The sequence below is a fragment of the Andrena cerasifolii genome, chromosome 1 (assembly GCF_050908995.1).
Source record: "Andrena cerasifolii isolate SP2316 chromosome 1, iyAndCera1_principal, whole genome shotgun sequence".
Classification (NCBI taxonomy): Eukaryota; Metazoa; Arthropoda; class Insecta; order Hymenoptera; family Andrenidae; genus Andrena; species Andrena cerasifolii.
Window position 1 is genome coordinate 30,063,593 of NC_135118.1, and position 19,742 is coordinate 30,083,334.

A 19,742-nucleotide genomic window follows, 5' to 3' on the forward strand; every position below is an offset into this window, starting at 1 on the left:
CTGTTGTGTTAACAACGCCACGATGATGCGTAAAGAATGGTAGGATAACTTTGGACGTGATTTTAAAGAAATTTATGAACTTTATTAAAAATGTAACACAAGGTCCTTATGATATGTATAAAGAAGAGCAGAATTTTTTTCAGTTTTTGTGAATAAACAATAGTGGCTCAATAGCCAACTGTCATACTTAGAACAAAAAGGCCAAAAGTTTTGTAATCTATACACTAAATACTAAAGAAGTACTAATATCGTTTATCATGTACGAGTTGCGTGGGCGAATGTTGTCATTAGAATGTTGGGAAGGTGGGGGAAGTTTGAGAAAAGTTACGCTAATCACCGTGCTTCCTTTTTTCTTTGTGTAGATTTGAGGATTGGAGATATTTTTCAAGGTCACTTCAAGCTCATGTAGCATTTCTTTAACCTTTCAAATTTGGGTGACGTATATATACGTCCTGTATGTTTTGACTGAATCCGGGCGACGTATATATACGTCCTGTATATTTTGATTAAATCCAGGCGACGTATATATACGTCCTGTATATTTTGATTAAATCCGAGCGACGTATATATACGTCCTGTATATTTTGATTGCTTCCAGGCGACGTATATATACGTCCTGTATATTTTTATTGAATCCGGGAAAAGTTTATTCGCGGTTTTGTTGAAAATTGTTGGTTTTAAATTTTCCGGATTCAAAGAGTTAAATGGAACGCGAACGTGTGAAGGAGGATGGGGGGTGGAAATGGGTGTAGAGTAGAAATTAAGAATTGTGGAGTTCTGTGAATTAAAGGACTTTCTGACAGTGACCTTGAAAATTTTATTTCACGTAGCCATTGTATTATTCAAATGTAAAAATGGAAATACAATTGTTTCTATTTATTTTCAGTTTGTTCAAAATATCGAGAGTGGGAAGATGACTTGTCTAAAGGTAAAGTGCAAATAAATCGACCGCACAATTTGTATTTCGTGTTTATTGAGCAATCGAATTTCTATTCAACATAATAGCATTTATGTACAGTTCCCCGTTTTAACGCTACAATTCTTATACAAGCGTAGTACGCTTTGACGCGTGAAAATAGTATATACATGTTAAGTAGGCATGGCATGTATCATGGCACTTTTATCTTCTCATATTTGAGCGCGAAAACTTCAGCTACATATTCGTAATTTCGACTAGATTAATCTCGCAGTATCGATTTCTATCGAATCTCTTAATCCTGCTTGACCCGGTGCCATCTGTAATGAATAGCGGTAAACATGATGCTCGAGCTCAAGATTACCGAGATGGTAAAGTTTCCTAGAAGCAGAATATCCGCCGAATCCATCCATATCGTGAACACCCTCGCTGAAAACCAGAAAATATACACACAGGTCTTGTTATTAAAGTGTCTTCCAGCGTCGACGATCGATATTTCCTTTGACATTTACGCGACTCACTCAGGTTCGTAAATGCAGAGATAAACCAAGTGATTGGCGATACTGTATCTGCGTTCTTCGCTCGGAAGATCGCCAGCAACTGAACAATTTTGCTCGAAACCGAAATCGGGGTACACATCGGCTGTAAATCAGAAAAACAAATACACGGCATATTTCGGAACCGCCATCGGGCGCTTTTATCGCTCGCCAGTGATCAACTAACCGCCAAAAAGGTGAGCACGACCTTTGGGATGATCTGCAGTGCGAAACAAGTGCTTATGGCAAAGTAGAATACTGCGGCTGACGCCGAAAATATATTGATTTTCTTTAAGTACTTCAGGACAAGAAAGATTAATATGTATTCCTGCAAAAGAATAACAGGGTACTCCAAATAGGACAGCACTGAATAACCATTTGTGTAATTGTAACTAGTCATCACTGTGTAGCTGCAAGGATCGTAAATAATAATTAACTTTTATAATAATTTATCACATGTACGACATAAGTTAAACTCACCTTGTTAATTCCAATAAGAGGCCCAGTATTGATATTTGATCTGCCGACTTAGCAGAAAGCAAATTCAAAATTTGCGGAATTTTTAATACGAAGCATAAGCCTATTGTTACGAGGCTCAAAAAATCGGCGAACAGTTGGAGCAACATATTGCTATAATTATTTATATGTCTACCTAATTATCTGTCGCGCATTATATGGAATAATCAAAAATGTTATTTCGAGTTTCTCCTCTTATTTTACACATTCACGAATTGAATAAACAATAAATTCCCATTAATAATTTATTTATTTCCCATTTCAATGACACTTACATATCAACAGAATACAGAAATTCGAAGGAACACGATGATCACATTCAACTTGGCTGGCTTCAACGTTTCCACAAAATCCTCGCATCCCCCCCGTTACTTTAAACAAATCCAGGTTACATTGCATTTAAACGTTCTGCCGAGCTCGGGAACGTGCACCACGCCACAACTAGTAGATCATATTCTTTTGTTTCATTTAACCCGGCGTTCTCAACCTCCTTTCGATATTAATCTCCCGAGGCTTTACTTGGCTGCCAGATATGTCACATCCACTAATGCTGACATGCATACATACGGCATCCTAGATGTGTATATCTGGCAACTAAGCTGGCAATTTTTCACGCACACGTAGGTGGTGCCGGAAATGGTTCACACTTGCGTAATCATGTTTGTGGAAGATATGCATACATAAATAATACAATTGGAATCCGCAACTATGGAGAAAGCAGCGTCCGTGCTCCTCGAAGCGTCATCGAATACCGTGTTTATGTACGTCTAGTAACTTTCTCCGTTTGGGGAATTTCTCTAGAGCGTGATATGCGCGACTACTTTCGAACGATTTACGGAAGAACGCACTAAACGCAGGGTCGGCCACAGGGGAGGAGCAGTCAAGGCACCCGGGCTCCCAGAAAAAACAAAAATGAAGAAAAAAAAATGAGAACGAAAAATTTTTACATGATTAAAATTAATCTAATTTTATAAACCGACGTGGATTTCACGCTCCACACGCAAAATTAGCGATACTACGGACACGCCATAGTATGCGAGGAGGACTGTCAAAAAAGAAATTGGAATATAATTTCTAATATAATAATAATATTAATAATATAGCAATAAAAAAATCATGTGTTTAAGTATTTTTCCTTTTATTTTCTTTATTATTGTTATTGTTATCCTCCTTTTCGTGAAAATATGGTTTTGTGCCGTTGAGAAATTGTTTTGGGTCTCAAAATATTTCTTGCATTCGGGCCCCTTTATAGAGAAGGCCGGCCCTGACTGAACGACGAATTAAAATTATGTAAATATGTTTGTTTAAGTAAGGACGTTTTTTATACTTTTGTTTGATATATTTGCTATTTGATTGTACCCTCCAACAATCATATCTCGCTGTGGAAAACTATGGCAAAAGCTACATTCAATTTCTAACATCTTATGAAAGAAAAGTTCATATTTCTGTCCAGAGTTCCATTACAACATTAGTGTTATTAAGTCATTGTATTCTTACTTTTTATTTATGATGAGATAAGTAAATTTACTTGTGTTCCAATCTCCGTGGTGTGAATCTGTCTATTATGTGAAGTTAGCTACAAGACATAGGGGGAGCGTTCCGTTTCGCGCATTGAGTACATAGACTGCATAGTTAGTCGCGCATGCGTATTTGTCTCTTCACGTACGCTTTGAAATACGTACCCGCGCGCTACATTGGAATCATTCGAGTAATACATACTGAGCGTTACTGACGTCAGTCTACAATTTTACTACACTGACAACAAATACAGAGCTATGTGTGAATACATATTCTACTTTTAAAACGTGTACCGAATTTTAATAAACGTGTACGCAGTCAAGAGTTATGATGTTTTTAAGAAATGGGTCTCATATTCGGCTACTTTACCCTACGTATTTGGAGTATTCGAATTCGAAATACAGAAGGGTACGTAAAGGGACAAATACGCATGCGCGCATTATGTGCATTGGCTGTCCCTCGTTCGATTTATAGGTATATTTGAATTCAGAGGATTAGATCGTGACCAAAGACTAGCGAGAATTAAGTGCTGTTCGTAGCCCTCTAGTGGCGACCTCCAGAAACATCGTAATAAGAATAAGAGGGAAATGGAATGATAGGATTTGAAATTTGAAAGTCATTTAAACTAATAAAAAACGAATATAAACACAGAAGATGAAACAATATACTTCAATACATCCGCAGTGCCGAGTTTCTGAGACTTCAAAATGTCCCTCCACTTCAATTCCCAATCTTCCTTCCCTTTAAAAATTCCATTAAAACCACCTCATTTTCAACGTGTCAATAACATATCAAATAAACGTTTCAAAAACAAGTCACGCTAAATATTAAACAAGCTTAAGTATTCATTATCAAAAGCAGTGCCCTAAAACGGCACCCATTTCAAATTTTCCTCCAATCCCACAGATCCCAGAATTCGTAAGCTCTCATCATCCGCGAATTTACATTCCGAATTTCTACTTTCCATTGCAACAGCGCGGAATTTCATCGTCCGTCCTCGCGGATTCGAAAACGGGGGTACCGAGGGGGCACGTAACGCCGTTTCGAATTGTGCAAGCACATTGGTGGCCCGCAGTTTCTCCTTTTGTGAAATGTATCGTCGGCCCCGGAAAGTACTCGAATGGGAACTCTTCCACGGGCATGACAGCCGGAATGTGGGAACGGAACCGACATGGAGTAAACCGTAACGTGAAGGATTCGCGTTCTGTCTTTTAAATATCGATTTGTCTGGTCGCGCATACGTTATGTGACAACGATGAACGGTTTTTTCACGCGGCCCGTCGTCGGCGCGAGTTGTGCGAGCGCGTTCGCGCCGCTAGTAACCTAGCACGGGCACGTAAATCGGATTTCTCCGCGTAGGAAACGTCAAACGTAGCCCGCCTACTACCTACGACGCAAACATCAACCTTGCCGGGATATGATAAAGTGCCCGTCCAACGGCGTGCACTCCGATCAGGATATCTCGTACATTTCGCACCGTAGATAGCTGCGAGATGAATCACGCCGTGGGACGTCTTCACCTCTGTCCGTACCACGCCAGCATTGGTCGAGAGTATTCCGTAAAACGGCCCCGAGACGTGTCATCTTGCCGTATCGCGTATCCTTTAACAATGCCAAATACTTTTCGTAAGAATATCCTTCTCTCCGTATCTGTCCCGTCTCGCGTTCATTGGCGTAGCCTATCGCGAAAGTAACGTTCCGCGGTTCGCCGTCGGAGGTTAAATTATTCAGCATTCGTTAAACGCAATACTCTTTATCGAAAATAAAGTTTCCTCGGTGCTCGTCGAAGCTGACTCTTTGGGCGATAATTTTACGAATTTGGTAGCCACCGAGGATGTACTTGTAGTCGATTTAAATTTTCGCATTAACTTGACGTAAGCGTTGTTTGAATATGCTTGCAGTTCCTCATTCATAATGGACCGTGCGAAAAGTATAAGCACGAATGCAAACATGAAGATCACGAGACACTTGCGTATCGCTCGTAATTGCTATTTCCAGGTAAGAGACTTTGAGCGATCGAAGGATAGACATAGATTGCCAGTCGAGCGGAGTGTTTAACGGAGAAATTTTGTCGTGGCGTTGTAGGGGATAATGTGGAACTTCCAAAAGTTTTGGCTGTTATAAACCTTCTAGCGGACATTTGATTCACGAGCGTTGAGATGGACTCTCCACCGTCATGTTCGTTAAGCGCCACCGGACCCCTCAGTGATCTCGGTAGCAGTGGAATCGGAGGGTCCATTTCTAGTGACTCCGTTCGAGCGCATCTCGCGATCGAGGTATAACTCGCCTTAACACATTATTAGCGTTCGGATAAGATCTCAGAAACGTACTCTGACTCGGGCAAATCCTCTGTTCCTTTCAGATGCAAGAAAGCGATATAGAGAGCAAATCTTTATCGCAAGACTCTTTCGACTATTCGGACGGCATGTGCGGGGAAAATTTCAATACGTTAAAGAAAGGACCAGGTTGGCCGGATGCCGATGGGAAGCTAGAAGTGGAAGTGGTCGACGTAGCTATTAAACCACCGCCGGAATTTCAAGACAGCCCTTCCCCTCCTAATTCAGAATCTTCGTCTGCGCCGATCCTTAGCTATGCACGATTAATGAGACAGAAAGTTCCGCCGTTGCTAGACGATTACGCAGAGAACGTAGTGCAGTCGGTGATCGAGGAAGCGTTGATAATATCTTGCAGGATATCGTGGCCGGAAGGGAGAATAGCGCCCGCGACGAGCAACGTACCGGTGATAACTCGTAGCGTTCACAATCCTAAGCGCTTCTGGGCGACGGACCTGCTGACTCCGTCGTCGTGTCAGGGAGCTACCACGCTGATCACGCCGTACAGCACACTGAATCGTCCGAACTCGCGATGCTCTCTAGCCTCCTCTCGCCTGTCCAGTTCTCACAACTCGATCAACACCACCGGCCTGAGTCACAAGGTGGACGACAGCAGTTTCATAACATCTGCGATGTCGCACGACGTCTTGACCACCAGCGAGATCAGCGATATGTACAACGTGCCGTTCGACTCTGACATTTACACCGTGCCGATAGACGTGGTGAGGCCTCTGCACGATCTCAGAACGCCGCAGAGGCCCAAGCGTCACAGGCACCATCGCAAGAGAAGAAGAAACGTGTCGGCCAGCTCCCAGAGCGAATTGGAGGCTCACATTCAGCAGGCGAGGCATTACTGTGGGAAACCTCGCGCCATCACCCACGTTATTAAATCCCAGAGACTGCTGTCCGATGTGTGCTGCAACGAGTCTGGGAACGGGAAGCGTCACAGCGTCCCGGGAACTTCTGGCCGGCATGGATCAAGAACGTCCAACGGCCACATGCATAATATCGGCGAACCAATTCACATGACCCTACACGAAGTGCGTCAATATTTACAGACGCTGTACTCGAGCTCCAGTGATTCTAGTGAAAATAAACTGAAACGCGATAATAAGGCTCCGATAAGTCACACGCCTATAAACCTTGCGATGCCGAAGGGCATCAGTGTAAATAATAACAATAGGTACAGCAATCCGCACACGGACTCGTCCACGGATATCCCAATCTCGAACAAAAATAGCAATGGACTGATTCACAATAACAATAATAATAATAATAATAACAATAATAATAATAACGGTAATGTTAAGAAGCATAAAAAGAATACGTTCGTTAGCATTAAACACAAAAAGGCGAAAGAGGAGCCGCACAAGGAGAAGGTGGACTCCGAGAGGGAGAAGATGAAGAAGAGCCAGCGGAACTTCTCGCTGAATCTCAAGCAAACGCTCTGCAATATCTTCAGATTCAGGCGTCTGGGCTCCCCGGACCACTTTGTCGAGAAGAGAAACAGCATTGTACAGGGTGAAATTGTAGAAGAGGAGGAGGGTGTGGATTCTGACCAACACGCTAATAATAATAATACTACTACCTCGGAGGTAGATTCCTCTGTACAAAAGCTACCCTTTTTTAAGCGCGCGTTGCCACCGTTGCCCAAGAGTAACGGGCACGTGGGGGTGGAGCAAGCGGAGGACGCGCTTACAGCGATGGTGTCTAAATGCGAGAGCCCCACTTCTGTTCAACAGATGCCCGCACCTGCGCCGAAAGTCGAGGACGAGCCAGCAGAGGATACTAGCATGGACTTTGCTGCTAGTATCGAGAAAGTGAAAGATGTATGTATGAGTATGCAGTACTTGTCCGGGTTTAGATGCATCGCTATTAATCAGCTTTCTTTGGAACAGTACGGATGGTATTGGGGCCCAATATCCGGCGAAGCTGCAGAGAAGATACTGTCCAACGAACCGGACGGTTCATTCATCGTGCGAGACAGCAGCGACGACCATTACATTTTCTCCTTATCGTTTAGACTTAACAGTTGCGTACGACACGTGAGAATAGAACACGATCAGGGTAAGCGTTGCGTTTCAACCCAGAGGAATGTTAAAGGCCGTCGCTCATTTTGGCGAAGCGCGGCGATACGAAGGGAAAATTAACGAATTATTATTAATGTCTTCGATTCGCTAAAATGCACGACGGCTTTTGTAAGGCTTGCACGTTTTTATATGGATTTTCTCTGCCGCGGATACAGGTAATTTCAGCTTTGGAAGTTGCACGAAGTTCAAGTCCCACACGATTGTCGATTTCATCGAGAACGCGGTGGAACATTCGCGCAGTGGACGGTATCTGTTCTTTCTTCATCGACGGCCAGTTTTGGGCCCGATGCGCGTGCAGCTTCTCCATCCGGTATCGAGATTCAAGCAGGTTCAAAGCCTGCAGCACACGTGCAGGTTCGTTATTTTGAAAATGGTGCGCAGGGATCTGATTCCAACTCTACCTCTGCCGCGACGGCTCATCGATTACCTGAGCACACCGCATTACTACAGCGAGCAGTTAGCCGAGCAGGACGACAGAGCCGAGTCCCCCGTTAGTTCTTCGACTGGTGAATTAGAGAAGATTTGTTTCACACCGCAAGGCCTATCGTGAGGTACAAACACACAACCTTTCGTTCTCTCGTCTTTGTAATATACTTGCCAAATGTTTAGTATCATATTAGATATGATTTAACATATAAGATTTCGCGCGGTTTCGTTTCATATGATTCTGTTAAACAGCGTCGTAATGGGATATACAGACTAATCGACTTTTGCATGCGTTACACTTTCAATTCTAACTGTAATATTCGAATCTTATCGAAAAGAAGGGTAATCCGTTCCACGCAGCTCGTATGTAGGATTGTAAACGGCGTAGCTACTTGCGTAAAAGTACTGAAAAATATACACGACGAAAAGTGAAATTCATTTTCAATCGGAGTTCGCATAATCCATTGCAAAACTGCGCAGATAAATTGCTGTTCGATTCTCAGACGTATGATAATTTTAACGTAGAATTCATTCTACGCGTTACGTTTAACCTTAAGTTCCTGTTTGTTATTTTGAATCGATGTTATGCGACGCAGTACAATGATGCGAAGCGGTCATCGAATAAAGGCCGTCGCGCATTTTGGTGAAGCGCGGCGAAGCGAAGAGGGAAGTTTATAAACAATTAACTGATTGTTATTAATTTCTTCGATTCGATTCGGTTCGCCAAAATGCGCGACGATCTTATCTCCTCCTTGGGTGCCATACACTTCACGCCGCTATTTTCAATCGGACGTTGCATTCGTTAGTACTTTTGCCTTCGTTTGGTTTCCGATTAATGACGAATCATCTTTTCGCCGGAGGGTATTCAATTACATATTTCATTGATCGCTATAAGACTCTGCGTACGCGTTTTAATATAGCTAAAGAAGGATATAAATATAGTCAATCTATATCTTACATCGGACGTTCCAAGTCAATGAATCATTTCTGAACATGATGCACCTACAAGCAATTATGGGGAAAAAACGGCAACGTAGGCTAACGTTACATTTAAGGTATATTCTGGCATATATAAAAATCAGTTATTGTGTCTGTCAACTGTAGGAAGTTTTAAACGATTAATCAGTTTAACGAGTTGTTGTATCGCATTTTTAAGTTTAGATATAGCTGCCACAGACTGATTAACTTAGAGGGAATATTCAACGAACTAATGGAATCATAATACTGTAAAAGTATCTTCGTTCGAGCATCAATCGTATTTTCGTATGAATTGTCGCGGAGGATTTCCTTTCGAAATTAATCTGCGAGTAAAGCTCGGTTTCGTTACTTTACAATTTACATCGCTTCGTAATGGTAGACGTTTTTGTGTACATGTATATATATATATATATACATATACAACTTAATTTCATAGAGTAATACTAAACTGCCAAGGGGTTACGAATTCCTGGTGTACTGTATATTTTGTGATTTCGTTTGTTTCTTTCGATCTACGAGGAGCAATCGATATTGTAACGTGCAATTCTCTTAAACGTATCGCACTCGTTTCGTTCTTAATAGCCAATTCTAAAGTAAGGTTGAATAACGTTTACCTGGGCGAGGTAAAGGAACTCCTTTGTTGAAACTGGTTAGCGACTGGTGCTATATAAAAATTATAAATCATGGGATTCTGATTCCTTAAATTATGCAGTTGAATCAAGGTAATCGAAGTCACTGTTTATTCTTGTGCTCAGATAAATTTAACGTAATAACGTCGTGCAATGCACTTAATCGAATTTAGTTGTATTATAACTAATTTTATGTAATTAGTTCTACTGTATCTATATAGATAAGATCCCCCGAAAGGGGACTTGAATTCTCGCGTTTGTGTTTTATTTTGCGATCACCAATATAAATTCTAGCTTGTAACTTAACGTCTAAGAAGCTAATATTAATTGGATCGAAAGGTTTTCGAGACGATTGCGATTTCGGGTAACCAAGTGGGAAAAGTAGAGAGGAGCTTTGGATAAAATTTAGTGACACCGTAACGATATATATTTTTATTTCTGTCCCATTCCTGAAGAAGCGTGCGATCTCATCTTCAGAAATAGAGACATTACTTTGATAAATTTGTATTCTTTAATGTTATAACGGGGCTCGCTAAGGGGCGCCGATATAAGGATAGATTTTTCAAAGAGGAAAGTTTTTATACGAAATATGTACCGACTGTTACATTAGACGCGTTGATTAACATATTTTCCGATTTAACGACACGCTTCAGTTGCTTATCCTGCGCAGCTTCGTGAATCATGGAACAGCGAGGGCCACGTACACACACATTGCTCAGAGATCTTTCGTTCGCAATTTTTGTGAAAGCTCGCGGTACTACACGGAACAAATTTTATACTCAATACTCACGTGGTAGGTTTTGCAATACCAATTACTATTACCGGATTGTCTGGAAAGGCTAAGGATGAATCTAAACATATGTGAAGCATGTGCGTATAATTAATGGTTAAAGGCACCATGATACCTCAGCCGCAAAAGGGGGGTATATAAAGCAGGATTAGTACCATTTTATAACAAATGTATTTTACATTATATATAAGTTGCACATACGTATTCTTGCGAAAGAATTAGCATTGCCGAGAAGCATCGTTGCTTTGTTTAATTATATTTTACTATTATCAATGTTAACTTTAACGAAAGGGAAAAAAACAAGAAAAAAAAAACAAAACACGAAGATTCTATGCCAAGTATCTTTAGAAAAAAAGCCAAACGTGTTTCTAAAAGCGAATGTTTCTTTTGCGCAATTATGTACAGGGAAGTGCGCCATCGAATAGTTTTGTACTTTTATAATGCTTTCCGAGCGGAGGCATACCGAATGCATTGAATTCAATGCGCACTTCTTATACTGAAATGTGATATTATTGTTAATGCATTAAAGCTCGTAATTAAACTGTACATTTTCTATGAAGGGGAAAAAAAGTCTAGCAATGATCAGGGGTATAAAATTTTTTTAAAAAAAAGTGACTATTCTTCTAAATAGAGCACCTTTGAATGTGATCGGGAAAATGTACAGTCCAATCGAATGATTCATTGGAACGTTATTGCAATTGGTGTCTCACGAAAGATGCGCTTGGCATAGGGTAATAATTTATTTATTGTATACCAAAGTTTAGGCTTATATTCAAAGTCCGATAGTGGCCTGTACTCTCTATTCGACTCGAACGTACGACACATAATATTAGACACTTATTTCGTTGCTTTATAATAAACATCTAAAGAATATGTCTCCGAGATACATGCAGTATGGTACTTTGTCTATAATACATTGGTACATAGACCTTTATTATTGTTTGTTATATATAATTGACAAGTGCTAGTCATAAACATTGCATTTTAAGTTGGACTTCAGTATTGTTTACTAATAAATATCAATTTACTTCAGAACACTCGCACTTATTTCTTATCTTTTTCGAAAATACGATCCGGACGTAATTTCATTAGATTATAAGAGAATTTTATTCTAAACATACGCGAGCTCTTGTTATTGTTACTTTCACTTTAACGATGGCCAATTATTGTCTCTAACGACACTCTCGTGTTTCATAATTTGTTAGGGGTATGCGGGTACACGAAATTATAGGTACCCGAGTCGGATTGGAGTCCCGAAGTTTGTCTACACAAATATATTCGGATATCCGTTATTTCGGGATCCGAAGATCGATTCAGAACGTAATTTTTCCGCCAGGTCTTGTACTTAACATCTGATTAAACTGCAAAATCACAACTTAACAGTTTAAGTACAAAACCAGACAGAAAAATTATATTTTAAATCGAAAATCGGGTCCCCGAATATCTTTATGTGTCGACATACTTTCGGGATCCCAACCCGAACTGGAGAAAAAATTCCCGATGGGAGCCCGAAATATCGGGTACCCGCGTAGCCCTATAATTTATTTAATCGTAGTCTAATATAGTTTATCACCAAGTTCGATGGTCATTAGAGCGAGGGGTGCATGATAATCAGAAACCTATAATAAAAACCTTTAATTTTATAAATACTTAAAGTAATATAGGACATGCTTTTAAATATCCGTAACAGGGGTGTGGACGATGTTCTCATTAAAAATTTAACCAGTACAGCTGTACAATATTACCACGAAAATGAAACCTAAGTAAGAAATGCAGGCACGATTTATTCTCAGAATAGCGACGGTTGCATTCCGTATTCATGAAATCTGTTTCGTTTATAATCCAGCTTCGCACAATCTGTAACACCGGACTTCATTTTGTCTCGACTCTCGAATGCGTACACTTCGTCATATCCTAGAAACATTTATAACACGCTCATCTAAACCGTTACTCCAGTTTCATTTCTCACTGCTCGAAAGTAATGTGATTCTTCGCGAACATAGTATTCCCAGGTAGAACGAAACGGTTCTACGTAAAGAAAGGGTTCAATAGGAGAGTCTCCGTAATTCCAATTTAAATCGTTTTATGCTCGCGAGCACAAGAAGCTTCTGTTCCCGACGAGTTCATTACAATGAGGAATACTCTAAGCGTAAACAAATGCATATGTATTTGATTACTCATGTTTGTACTGCAATGTTGAAAATAAAATACATTTTTTGAGATTAACACACTCAGCTACTCCGTGTCTTTCAATGCGATACATTCGCAGACAAGCGTGGCATATTCAACTCACAAAGGCATGATATTGAATTTAAATAAAATTTTATTACGTCAAATGCAACATATATTTCCCACTGGACCATACGGCATCTTAATTACAAATCTGCGGTCAAGACTTCTTAATTTAAGGTGGGATGCCAAGTGTCTTTCTAACTAGTTTCTGAGCAATTCTCTCAAACTCCGAGCGATCCTCCCTCCACATCTTAGCAGCGTCGACGTTCGCGCCGCTTTCGTCGTTCGGCTCCGCCAACATACTCACTACGCTTAGCAATATTTTCTCTACGCTTTGAACCGGGCTCCATCTCTCCGCGCTGCTTTCATAGCCCATGGGATCGTCGCCTGGCGCGTGTAATATGCTTATGCACACTCTTCCGTCCGTATAAACTGAAAAGAGACAAATTACTAGTTCCAAGTAACCAGCGCGGCGTCGACATCCATAACGCCAGATCCAGAGAATCTTACTGTTAGGATGAAACATCTCGCAGGTGAACTGCATCTTCGGTGGACTTAACGGATAGTCTGGTGGGAATATCAATTTCGCTGGAAACACGCCACCCTCGAAGCATGTACCTTCTGGTCCGCTGCGAACGAACATGAACAATCCTCAGCAGGTAATGAACGCTACTATACAGGGTCATCCACTTAACTCTCGCACCGGTGAATAGAGGAAGTGGAGAACAGCCATTTGTCGTCGGGCTCAGAGGAAAGACGTAAAATCTTGAGAAAGGAGTTGGTACATCCGAAATCCAATTCCTTCTTTGGGACAGGGTTACCATTCATCTGTTCTCGCGTGCGTGGGTTCTGAGTTAAGTGGACAACCCACGTACAGTCTGTTTAAAATGCCTCTACGTAGCTGTAACCCGCAGCACAAGCTAGGACTGCACGCCCAAGAGAAAAGTGTCCATATTCGTACGAGTAGGAAAAGTTTGCAGACTTACGTGATTAAAGCCTCCCATTCGAAGAAGTTCTCCTCGTTTATTGGGCCAGCGATAATGCCTTCGGGTGGGTTTAAGGTTAACTCTGCAAGTTACGCGGGCTGTGTTACATTATCGTGCGAGAATTGAGCGGGGGCGGAAGGAAGCAAGCGAGAGATTCTGTTGCGAGGCTTCTAGCGTGGAGGTGCATGGCTACTAAAATATAATTCTCACGTTTGTACTCTGCCATTAATCGTCGTAGCGCAGAACCCGCCATTATTTTGGTCATGGGGGGTTAAAGACCAGAATTTATCGAAACGTCAAACGACGGGCGTTAGGTTAAAGCGTCGAGGAGGCACCGCATATCCCCGCTTGCCCCGGCAAAAAGCTGCGAAAGAGAGCGGCCTGCTCCCAATCTCCACTGCGATCTACTCGAGCGATGTCGATTCACGTTCTTAAATGGCGACAGAGGAACATAAATATTTAGCGGGTATCGTGAAAACCACTCATGCCACGTTGCGAGAAGAGGCGAGGAATTACGGCCCTGAGATTGCGTGGGAACGTCACGTATCTCGCAAGGATGTTTTGCAGGTTCGATTCTCCTACGGGTTGAACTTCGCCTCCATTTTTCGTTCCATTCTATTCAGCTATCCCGCGCCGCCCCTTTCGCTTCTTTCCTGCTTGTCATACTTACTTAAAAATGGCTTCGGTCATTCTGACGATTCTGTGGATTCTGCGATTCATATTTTTTGCAGAAAGTAGAATACACGGGGTGTCTTAAGGGGCCGTCCTTAAATTACGTAAGGATAATTTTGGCGATTTCTCGCCCCCTCCCTCCCCCAGTATGAGAATTCGTAAGATTTGATATTGCAACCCCCTTCTTACGTAATATTTTTTACATTTAATTTTTTGAGTTATTAAAATTCTTTTAAAGGTTTATATAATTCATTTAACTCAGTTTAGGGAAATTTAAACTGAAACTACTTTTATGGAATATTAATGATAAAATTTGTATTTATTGAAAATTAGATTAAAAAGTATTACGTAAGACGCTACCTGACTCCCCCCCCCTTGTAAGATAACGTAAGAAATTCGCGACCCCCCCCCCGAAAGTTTTATATAAGTTAAGGGCAACCCCTAAAAGTACCCATTTACTTACCCTGCTTCGTGCTATGCAAATTTCTGGTTTTGAAGCAAGAATTCTGTTGGATTAATTTTGAATAAGAATTATAGATAGAAACTGAGTAGGTTCAAAGTGTTTAGCAGTGTATTAATCTTACTTATTTGTGTTGCAGAAATATGCCATTTCTATGGAAAGATTGGCGACTACGTATTGGAGGGAGAATAACTTGAAGGCAGAAAATGCGACTCTGTGCAGAGTGGAGTGGATCGAGTCTCAATGCGAAGAGTACTTTCTGCGTAGTGGAATTCAAAAATACGATGAGATGGAAGAGAATATCAAAACGAAAATGGACAAAGATTCCACAGGAACTGAATGTTCCGTAAACTCAAATACCGAGAATGGAGGAACGTCGATAACTTTTGGTCCCACTCACCAAGGATCGATACGGAAAATAACGTTACTAGATGTTGGAAGCTGTTACAATCCTTTCGGGGCTTTGAGCATGTTCGAAGTTACCGCGATAGATTTAAATGGAATTCCAGAGAAAGTCGCACGTTGTGATTTCTTAAACGTGCATGTCGGAGCGGAGAAGATACTTTCTGAGGATAAGCAAGAAATTTTCCAGCTACCGACAAGCTCGTTCGATGTAGTTGTGTTTTCTCTGTTCTTGGAGTATCTGCCATGCCCGAAACAGAGATACGCTTGCTGCAGGAAGGCGTACGATCTGTTACAACCTCGTGGCATACTACTTATTGTAACTCCTGACTCTAAGCACGTTAATGCGAACGCTAAGCTCGTGAAGTCGTGGAGATACGTGTTGAGCACAGTAGGATTTATGAGGATAAAGTATGAGAAACTGCGGCACGTACATTGTATGATATTCAGGAAGAATGTGTTGAAACAGGTTGCAGTAAGGTGGGCAAGTTTGCAAACGTTGCCCGAGGATGATCCTCTGTATCAAGATAGCACTGCAATTTACATTCCGCAGGATTTCCGTAATGTATCTATTGAAATTGATCGGGAAAAGGAGGAGTACGATACGAATGAAATGACTTCTATGTTTAGTGAATTACCTTTTGACGATACATGACGAATACTGTCAAAATGAAAACACTGTAAATTTTGTACAGTTGGTAACACGAAAAGAATGTATTCGATAGAAGCAACGTGTCAATTTTGTAAATACAGTAAACTCTCGTTATGGGCTCATCTTAACTATGCGTTAATTAATTTCTAAATATCACCTATTTTTTGGGGCTCTAGACCGGAAGGTCCCCTTAAGCGTTCGTCGCTATCCTCACCACTTCTTGAAATGCTTCGGTTGAGAGTGAGAGAACCCGAGAGCGAGCGAGACGGCTACGAAAGAGAGAAAGCATAATTCTGCATAATAGTTCCCAGGCTAATAAGCGTCTTTTCTGGCCCTTCCGCAAAATATCATAAAATATTTTAATTTCAAAGAGTCGAGACGAATTTCAAAATTAATTTGATATGCCAACTCACATATGAGTTATTACTAATTAGCTACATGATAAAAAGTGTATTGTTTTTAACTCTCTCGCTAAATTATATTATTTCAAGTTTCGCAGGTAAAGTGTCGGTAACTTAACGAATTTTGTTACCATACATTTCCTAGAGACATTTTCTGTGATATGTGGTTGGCTACACTTTGTCAACCATCTTGAACGCTCCTTTCTTACTTCGTCCCTTGATAGTGCACGTGGTAAGTCTGTTTTTAACGTTTTATATATTCGCATGTTGTGATCTTCCTTTATTGTATCTTTTAATCGTATTGACTAATAAATTAGTAAATTAAAATTGATGAGGAGGTTTAGTAATTTCAGTAGAAAATGTAGTATTTTGATAAAAGAGTTTATGGGTTAGTTTTCCAATTGCCAAACCTGCATACTCGCGGACAGACCTGGGCACTTTTGAAATATTATTTCAAATAACAGGTTCCTTCCACCTTCCACACCAGTAGAACGATTATTTTCTTTCGCAACTGTGTTGGATGGTCCCGAACAAAAATCTCTTACTCACGAATTTTTCGAGGAGAGAGCTTCGCTCAGAGCAAACTGTCGTAAAAATTTCGTACAACAAAATCTTTTAGGCCGGTATTCTCAGTCGCTACTTATTCTTAAGCAAATGCTTAAGCATTCGGCATCCTTTACTAGCTACTAGATTAGTAGAGGATGCTGCATGCTTAAGCATGTGCTTAAGAATAAGTAGCGACTGAGAATACCGCCCTTAGTCGTATTATCTTGACGATTATCTCTTTCACCAAATTTGAAATAAAAAATAACGAAATAGTTAATTACCTGAAATTGCTATAATTTCAAATAAATCGATACTTTCTATATTTTCAAATAACGGACCGAAATATTATTTCAAATAGCTGTTCCTTATTTTAATTTCAAATAAAATTGGCCCGGGGCTGCTCATAGACAGAATATTTTTGGAATAAACAAAGGAGTATATGAATATATAATTGTTTCAGGCCATTCAAGATGTCCCATTTGAACTGGATGATCATTCGCAATAACAATGCCTTTCTTCTCAAGAAACGCAACATTAACAAGCCGTTTTCCACGGTTCGTATCACAGTTAGCCCGACGGGAGGTGCACCCCATATTGTAACACAGGTCATTGCTACCGGGTCAAAAATACCCAAAATTGAAACATAAAAACCACGGTTTCAGAATATTTTTTTTTTAACTTTGTAATTTTTTATGTTAAAGTAAAGTGTTTTAAGAATCAAACAAAATTTATGAAATATCTTAGAATCTTTATTAAAGGTCTCTAAAAAATTGTAACAAAAACTCAGTCTTCATATTTTCGCAACTAGCGCCTCTGTGGTAAATTTTACCCAGTAGCGCCTCCCGCCGAGTTAACAGTTTCCGCAGATCTTTCATGCATTATTCAAAGTTAATACTGTGCCTCGCCAAGATGTTATCGCCAGGACTAGGGTCTGATTGGTATATCCTCATAGGCACACGTTCTCTAACACAATCGTAGAAATAGGGCACATGTATTGTCTGTCGCTATTACAACATATTATAACATCGGTAGGGAATACAATCCCGCGATCCCGGCTGTTTTTTGGATTCCAAAAATCCCGGGATTTGATATAACTAATCCCGAGAGTTTTGGGATTTTTTAAAAATGTGAATTATTTTATGAACACTTGAAAAAATATAAAAATAAACAGAATAAATAAACATAGTCATTTCATAATAATGAGGTCAATAATAATAATAATGATTTATTTAAATAATGTTAAGTCGCATTCAACTAACTGCACCATATTTATATTTACAATGAATTTCTCACTTTCCGCTATTTCGGTATCGCGCGAGTTGCAAATCGCAAGTTGTCTGAACATGTAAATTCGAAACATTGTAGATATGTACGTACTTTAGGTGCTTTACTGTTTCTTCGTTCGCATTTCCAAAAATCTTCATAATGGTTTACTGATATTATCTACTTATTGAGACGTTATTATTCATCATTGTTCTACTGTTTTATTGTGCAAAATGATCTTAGCTTATGTTTCAGACTAATGATAGAATGTAAGTTTGTTTACTTTAAATAAAGATTTAGAATTTTAGCAGTTAATAAATCATTTTAATTACTGAAATTTTCTATTACCCAATCCCGGGATTAGTCCCGGAATCTCGAGATAGACTTTAAAAAATCCCGCGATCCCGGGATAGTAAATAATGGCCGGGATTGTATTCCCTAAACATCGGCGAATATGAACAGAGCGAACGGGACACAGGCGATGCTAGACAACGCGAGCGAAGCACCCCTCTTGCCCCCGCGCCAATCCGTAGACCAACATCTTGGCGACGCACAGGAGACCCAGTGCTATCTAATATCTTTACGCGTCTTACAAATAATTTTAGGAGCCCAACAATCTGACCAACCTCAGTAGCTACCGTTACTCTGGTTTAATTCACAAGAAGAGCGTGGGCGTTGTCGACACTGCGGACAAAAAAGGATTCACGGTCGTTTACAAAAAAGCGAAGTCCGCGAACAAGCCTGCGAAAGCAACTGTCCGATGCACGATGAAAGCTGGAGCTCGTCGTTCTCTGTACAAACTGAAGCGATTGCTTACGAAGAACAAGTACCGCGTGGACCTGACCAAGGTAAATTGACTTGGGAATAAGAGTGCGGTTTGCTTGCGGTAAGATTTTGAAATTTCTTCATGCGAAATGTATTGTTTCCAGGCTGCCCTGCGTCGCGCCAGTGCTGTACTGCGTTCCCAAAAGCCTTTACCTGCTAAAAAGACACATACGGCCAAAAAGGCTGATTAATTTGTGTACATTAATAAACGTATGGTTTAATGTAAGCTTGCGAGAGTGACATGTACTGCAAAGAAGATTTGTTCAGGCTCTTTTAAGTTGTTTTAATCATGTTTATTATTATCGATGTAGAAGATGTAAGCTGTAACGAGTCTGCTTTGTAGATATGTCCAGTGTAGTTATTTTAACAGTTCCAAATTATAAAGTATAGATATATACGTATACACAGGTGAGTTATTTGATACATCCTTGCTTCTGTTTAACAATACATTCAGATAATTTTTGAATTTTTAATTACAGATTTAATGAATGCCACGTGGAGGTCCCCTTTCTTGCAGGTAAATTATATTGAATAACATATGTCGATTGTGGATGCGTTCCAGTTACGCCCA

At 40.4% G+C, this 19,742-nt stretch overlaps 5 protein-coding genes across 8 annotated transcripts; 3 read left to right on the plus strand and 2 right to left on the minus strand.

Moving 5' to 3' along the window:
- Nucleotides 1-954: 954 nt before the first annotated feature.
- LOC143375084 (solute carrier family 66 member 3) lies at nucleotides 955-2,733 on the minus strand. 2 transcript variants are annotated; one of them, XM_076823845.1, is made up of 5 exons: nucleotides 2,244-2,733; nucleotides 1,933-2,112; nucleotides 1,640-1,862; nucleotides 1,438-1,558; nucleotides 955-1,345 (listed from the first exon to the last, which is right to left on the minus strand). In XM_076823845.1, exons 2-5 carry the CDS (start codon nucleotides 2,076-2,078, stop codon nucleotides 1,212-1,214), a joined length of 624 nt encoding a protein of 207 aa, XP_076679960.1. In that variant the 5' UTR covers nucleotides 2,079-2,112; nucleotides 2,244-2,733; the 3' UTR covers nucleotides 955-1,211. The 2 variants fall into 2 exon arrangements, with proteins under 2 accessions (XP_076679960.1, XP_076679951.1); XM_076823836.1 differs by having other exon boundaries at nucleotides 1,933-2,733.
- Nucleotides 2,734-4,512: 1,779 nt separating this feature from the next.
- On the plus strand, nucleotides 4,513-11,767 carry LOC143375094 (uncharacterized). 3 transcript variants are annotated; one of them, XM_076823869.1, is made up of 6 exons: nucleotides 4,513-5,307; nucleotides 5,388-5,484; nucleotides 5,572-5,762; nucleotides 5,849-7,648; nucleotides 7,718-7,886; nucleotides 8,065-11,767. In XM_076823869.1, exons 3-6 carry the CDS (start codon nucleotides 5,646-5,648, stop codon nucleotides 8,457-8,459), a joined length of 2,481 nt encoding a protein of 826 aa, XP_076679984.1. In that variant the 5' UTR covers nucleotides 4,513-5,307; nucleotides 5,388-5,484; nucleotides 5,572-5,645; the 3' UTR covers nucleotides 8,460-11,767. The 3 variants fall into 3 exon arrangements, with proteins under 3 accessions (XP_076679984.1, XP_076679993.1, XP_076679975.1); XM_076823878.1 differs by having other exon boundaries at nucleotides 4,513-5,112; XM_076823860.1 differs by having other exon boundaries at nucleotides 4,513-5,010.
- A 1,270-nt stretch (nucleotides 11,768-13,037) lies between these two features.
- Ubc7 (ubiquitin conjugating enzyme 7) lies at nucleotides 13,038-14,303 on the minus strand. Its single transcript, XM_076823901.1, has 4 exons — nucleotides 14,161-14,303; nucleotides 13,951-14,032; nucleotides 13,475-13,593; nucleotides 13,038-13,396 (listed from the first exon to the last, which is right to left on the minus strand). The coding sequence occupies exons 1-4, from the start codon at nucleotides 14,213-14,215 to the stop codon at nucleotides 13,137-13,139; spliced, it is 516 nt and encodes a 171-aa protein (XP_076680016.1). The 5' UTR covers nucleotides 14,216-14,303; the 3' UTR covers nucleotides 13,038-13,136.
- Nucleotides 14,304-14,374: 71 nt separating this feature from the next.
- Nucleotides 14,375-16,264, plus strand: Samtor (S-adenosylmethionine sensor upstream of TORC1). The gene is made up of 2 exons (XM_076823887.1): nucleotides 14,375-14,517; nucleotides 15,222-16,264. Exons 1-2 carry the CDS (start codon nucleotides 14,386-14,388, stop codon nucleotides 16,137-16,139), a joined length of 1,050 nt encoding a protein of 349 aa, XP_076680002.1. The 5' UTR covers nucleotides 14,375-14,385; the 3' UTR covers nucleotides 16,140-16,264.
- Nucleotides 16,265-16,703: 439 nt separating this feature from the next.
- On the plus strand, nucleotides 16,704-19,397 carry Rpl28 (ribosomal protein L28). Its single transcript, XM_076823914.1, has 4 exons — nucleotides 16,704-16,769; nucleotides 17,544-17,637; nucleotides 18,952-19,194; nucleotides 19,276-19,397. The coding sequence occupies exons 2-4, from the start codon at nucleotides 17,554-17,556 to the stop codon at nucleotides 19,360-19,362; spliced, it is 414 nt and encodes a 137-aa protein (XP_076680029.1). The 5' UTR covers nucleotides 16,704-16,769; nucleotides 17,544-17,553; the 3' UTR covers nucleotides 19,363-19,397.
- Nucleotides 19,398-19,742: the final 345 nt, after the last annotated feature.

Coding starts and splice junctions, on each gene's coding strand:
- LOC143375084 (XM_076823845.1), bottom strand. CDS start 2,078: ATGTTGCTCCAACTGTTCGCCGATTTTTTGAGCCTCGTAACAATAGGC. Junction 1,863..1,932: donor CTCTTATTGGAATTAACAAG/GTGAGTTTAACT, acceptor CGATCCTTGCAG/CTACACAGTGATGACTAGTT. Junction 1,346..1,437: donor CTCTGCATTTACGAACCTGA/GTGAGTCGCGTA, acceptor TCTGGTTTTCAG/CGAGGGTGTTCACGATATGG.
- LOC143375094 (XM_076823869.1), top strand. CDS start 5,646: ATGGACTCTCCACCGTCATGTTCGTTAAGCGCCACCGGACCCCTCAGT. Junction 7,649..7,717: donor GTATCGAGAAAGTGAAAGAT/GTATGTATGAGT, acceptor TCTTTGGAACAG/TACGGATGGTATTGGGGCCC. Junction 7,887..8,064: donor GAGAATAGAACACGATCAGG/GTAAGCGTTGCG, acceptor CCGCGGATACAG/GTAATTTCAGCTTTGGAAGT.
- Ubc7 (XM_076823901.1), bottom strand. CDS start 14,215: ATGACCAAAATAATGGCGGGTTCTGCGCTACGACGATTAATGGCAGAG. Junction 14,033..14,160: donor ATTAATGGCAGAGTACAAAC/GTGAGAATTATA, acceptor CGTAACTTGCAG/AGTTAACCTTAAACCCACCC. Junction 13,594..13,950: donor GAATGGGAGGCTTTAATCAC/GTAAGTCTGCAA, acceptor GTTCGTTCGCAG/CGGACCAGAAGGTACATGCT.
- Samtor (XM_076823887.1), top strand. CDS start 14,386: ATGGCGACAGAGGAACATAAATATTTAGCGGGTATCGTGAAAACCACT. Junction 14,518..15,221: donor CTCGCAAGGATGTTTTGCAG/GTTCGATTCTCC, acceptor TTTGTGTTGCAG/AAATATGCCATTTCTATGGA.
- Rpl28 (XM_076823914.1), top strand. CDS start 17,554: ATGTCCCATTTGAACTGGATGATCATTCGCAATAACAATGCCTTTCTT. Junction 17,638..18,951: donor TTAACAAGCCGTTTTCCACG/GTTCGTATCACA, acceptor AAATAATTTTAG/GAGCCCAACAATCTGACCAA. Junction 19,195..19,275: donor ACCGCGTGGACCTGACCAAG/GTAAATTGACTT, acceptor TATTGTTTCCAG/GCTGCCCTGCGTCGCGCCAG.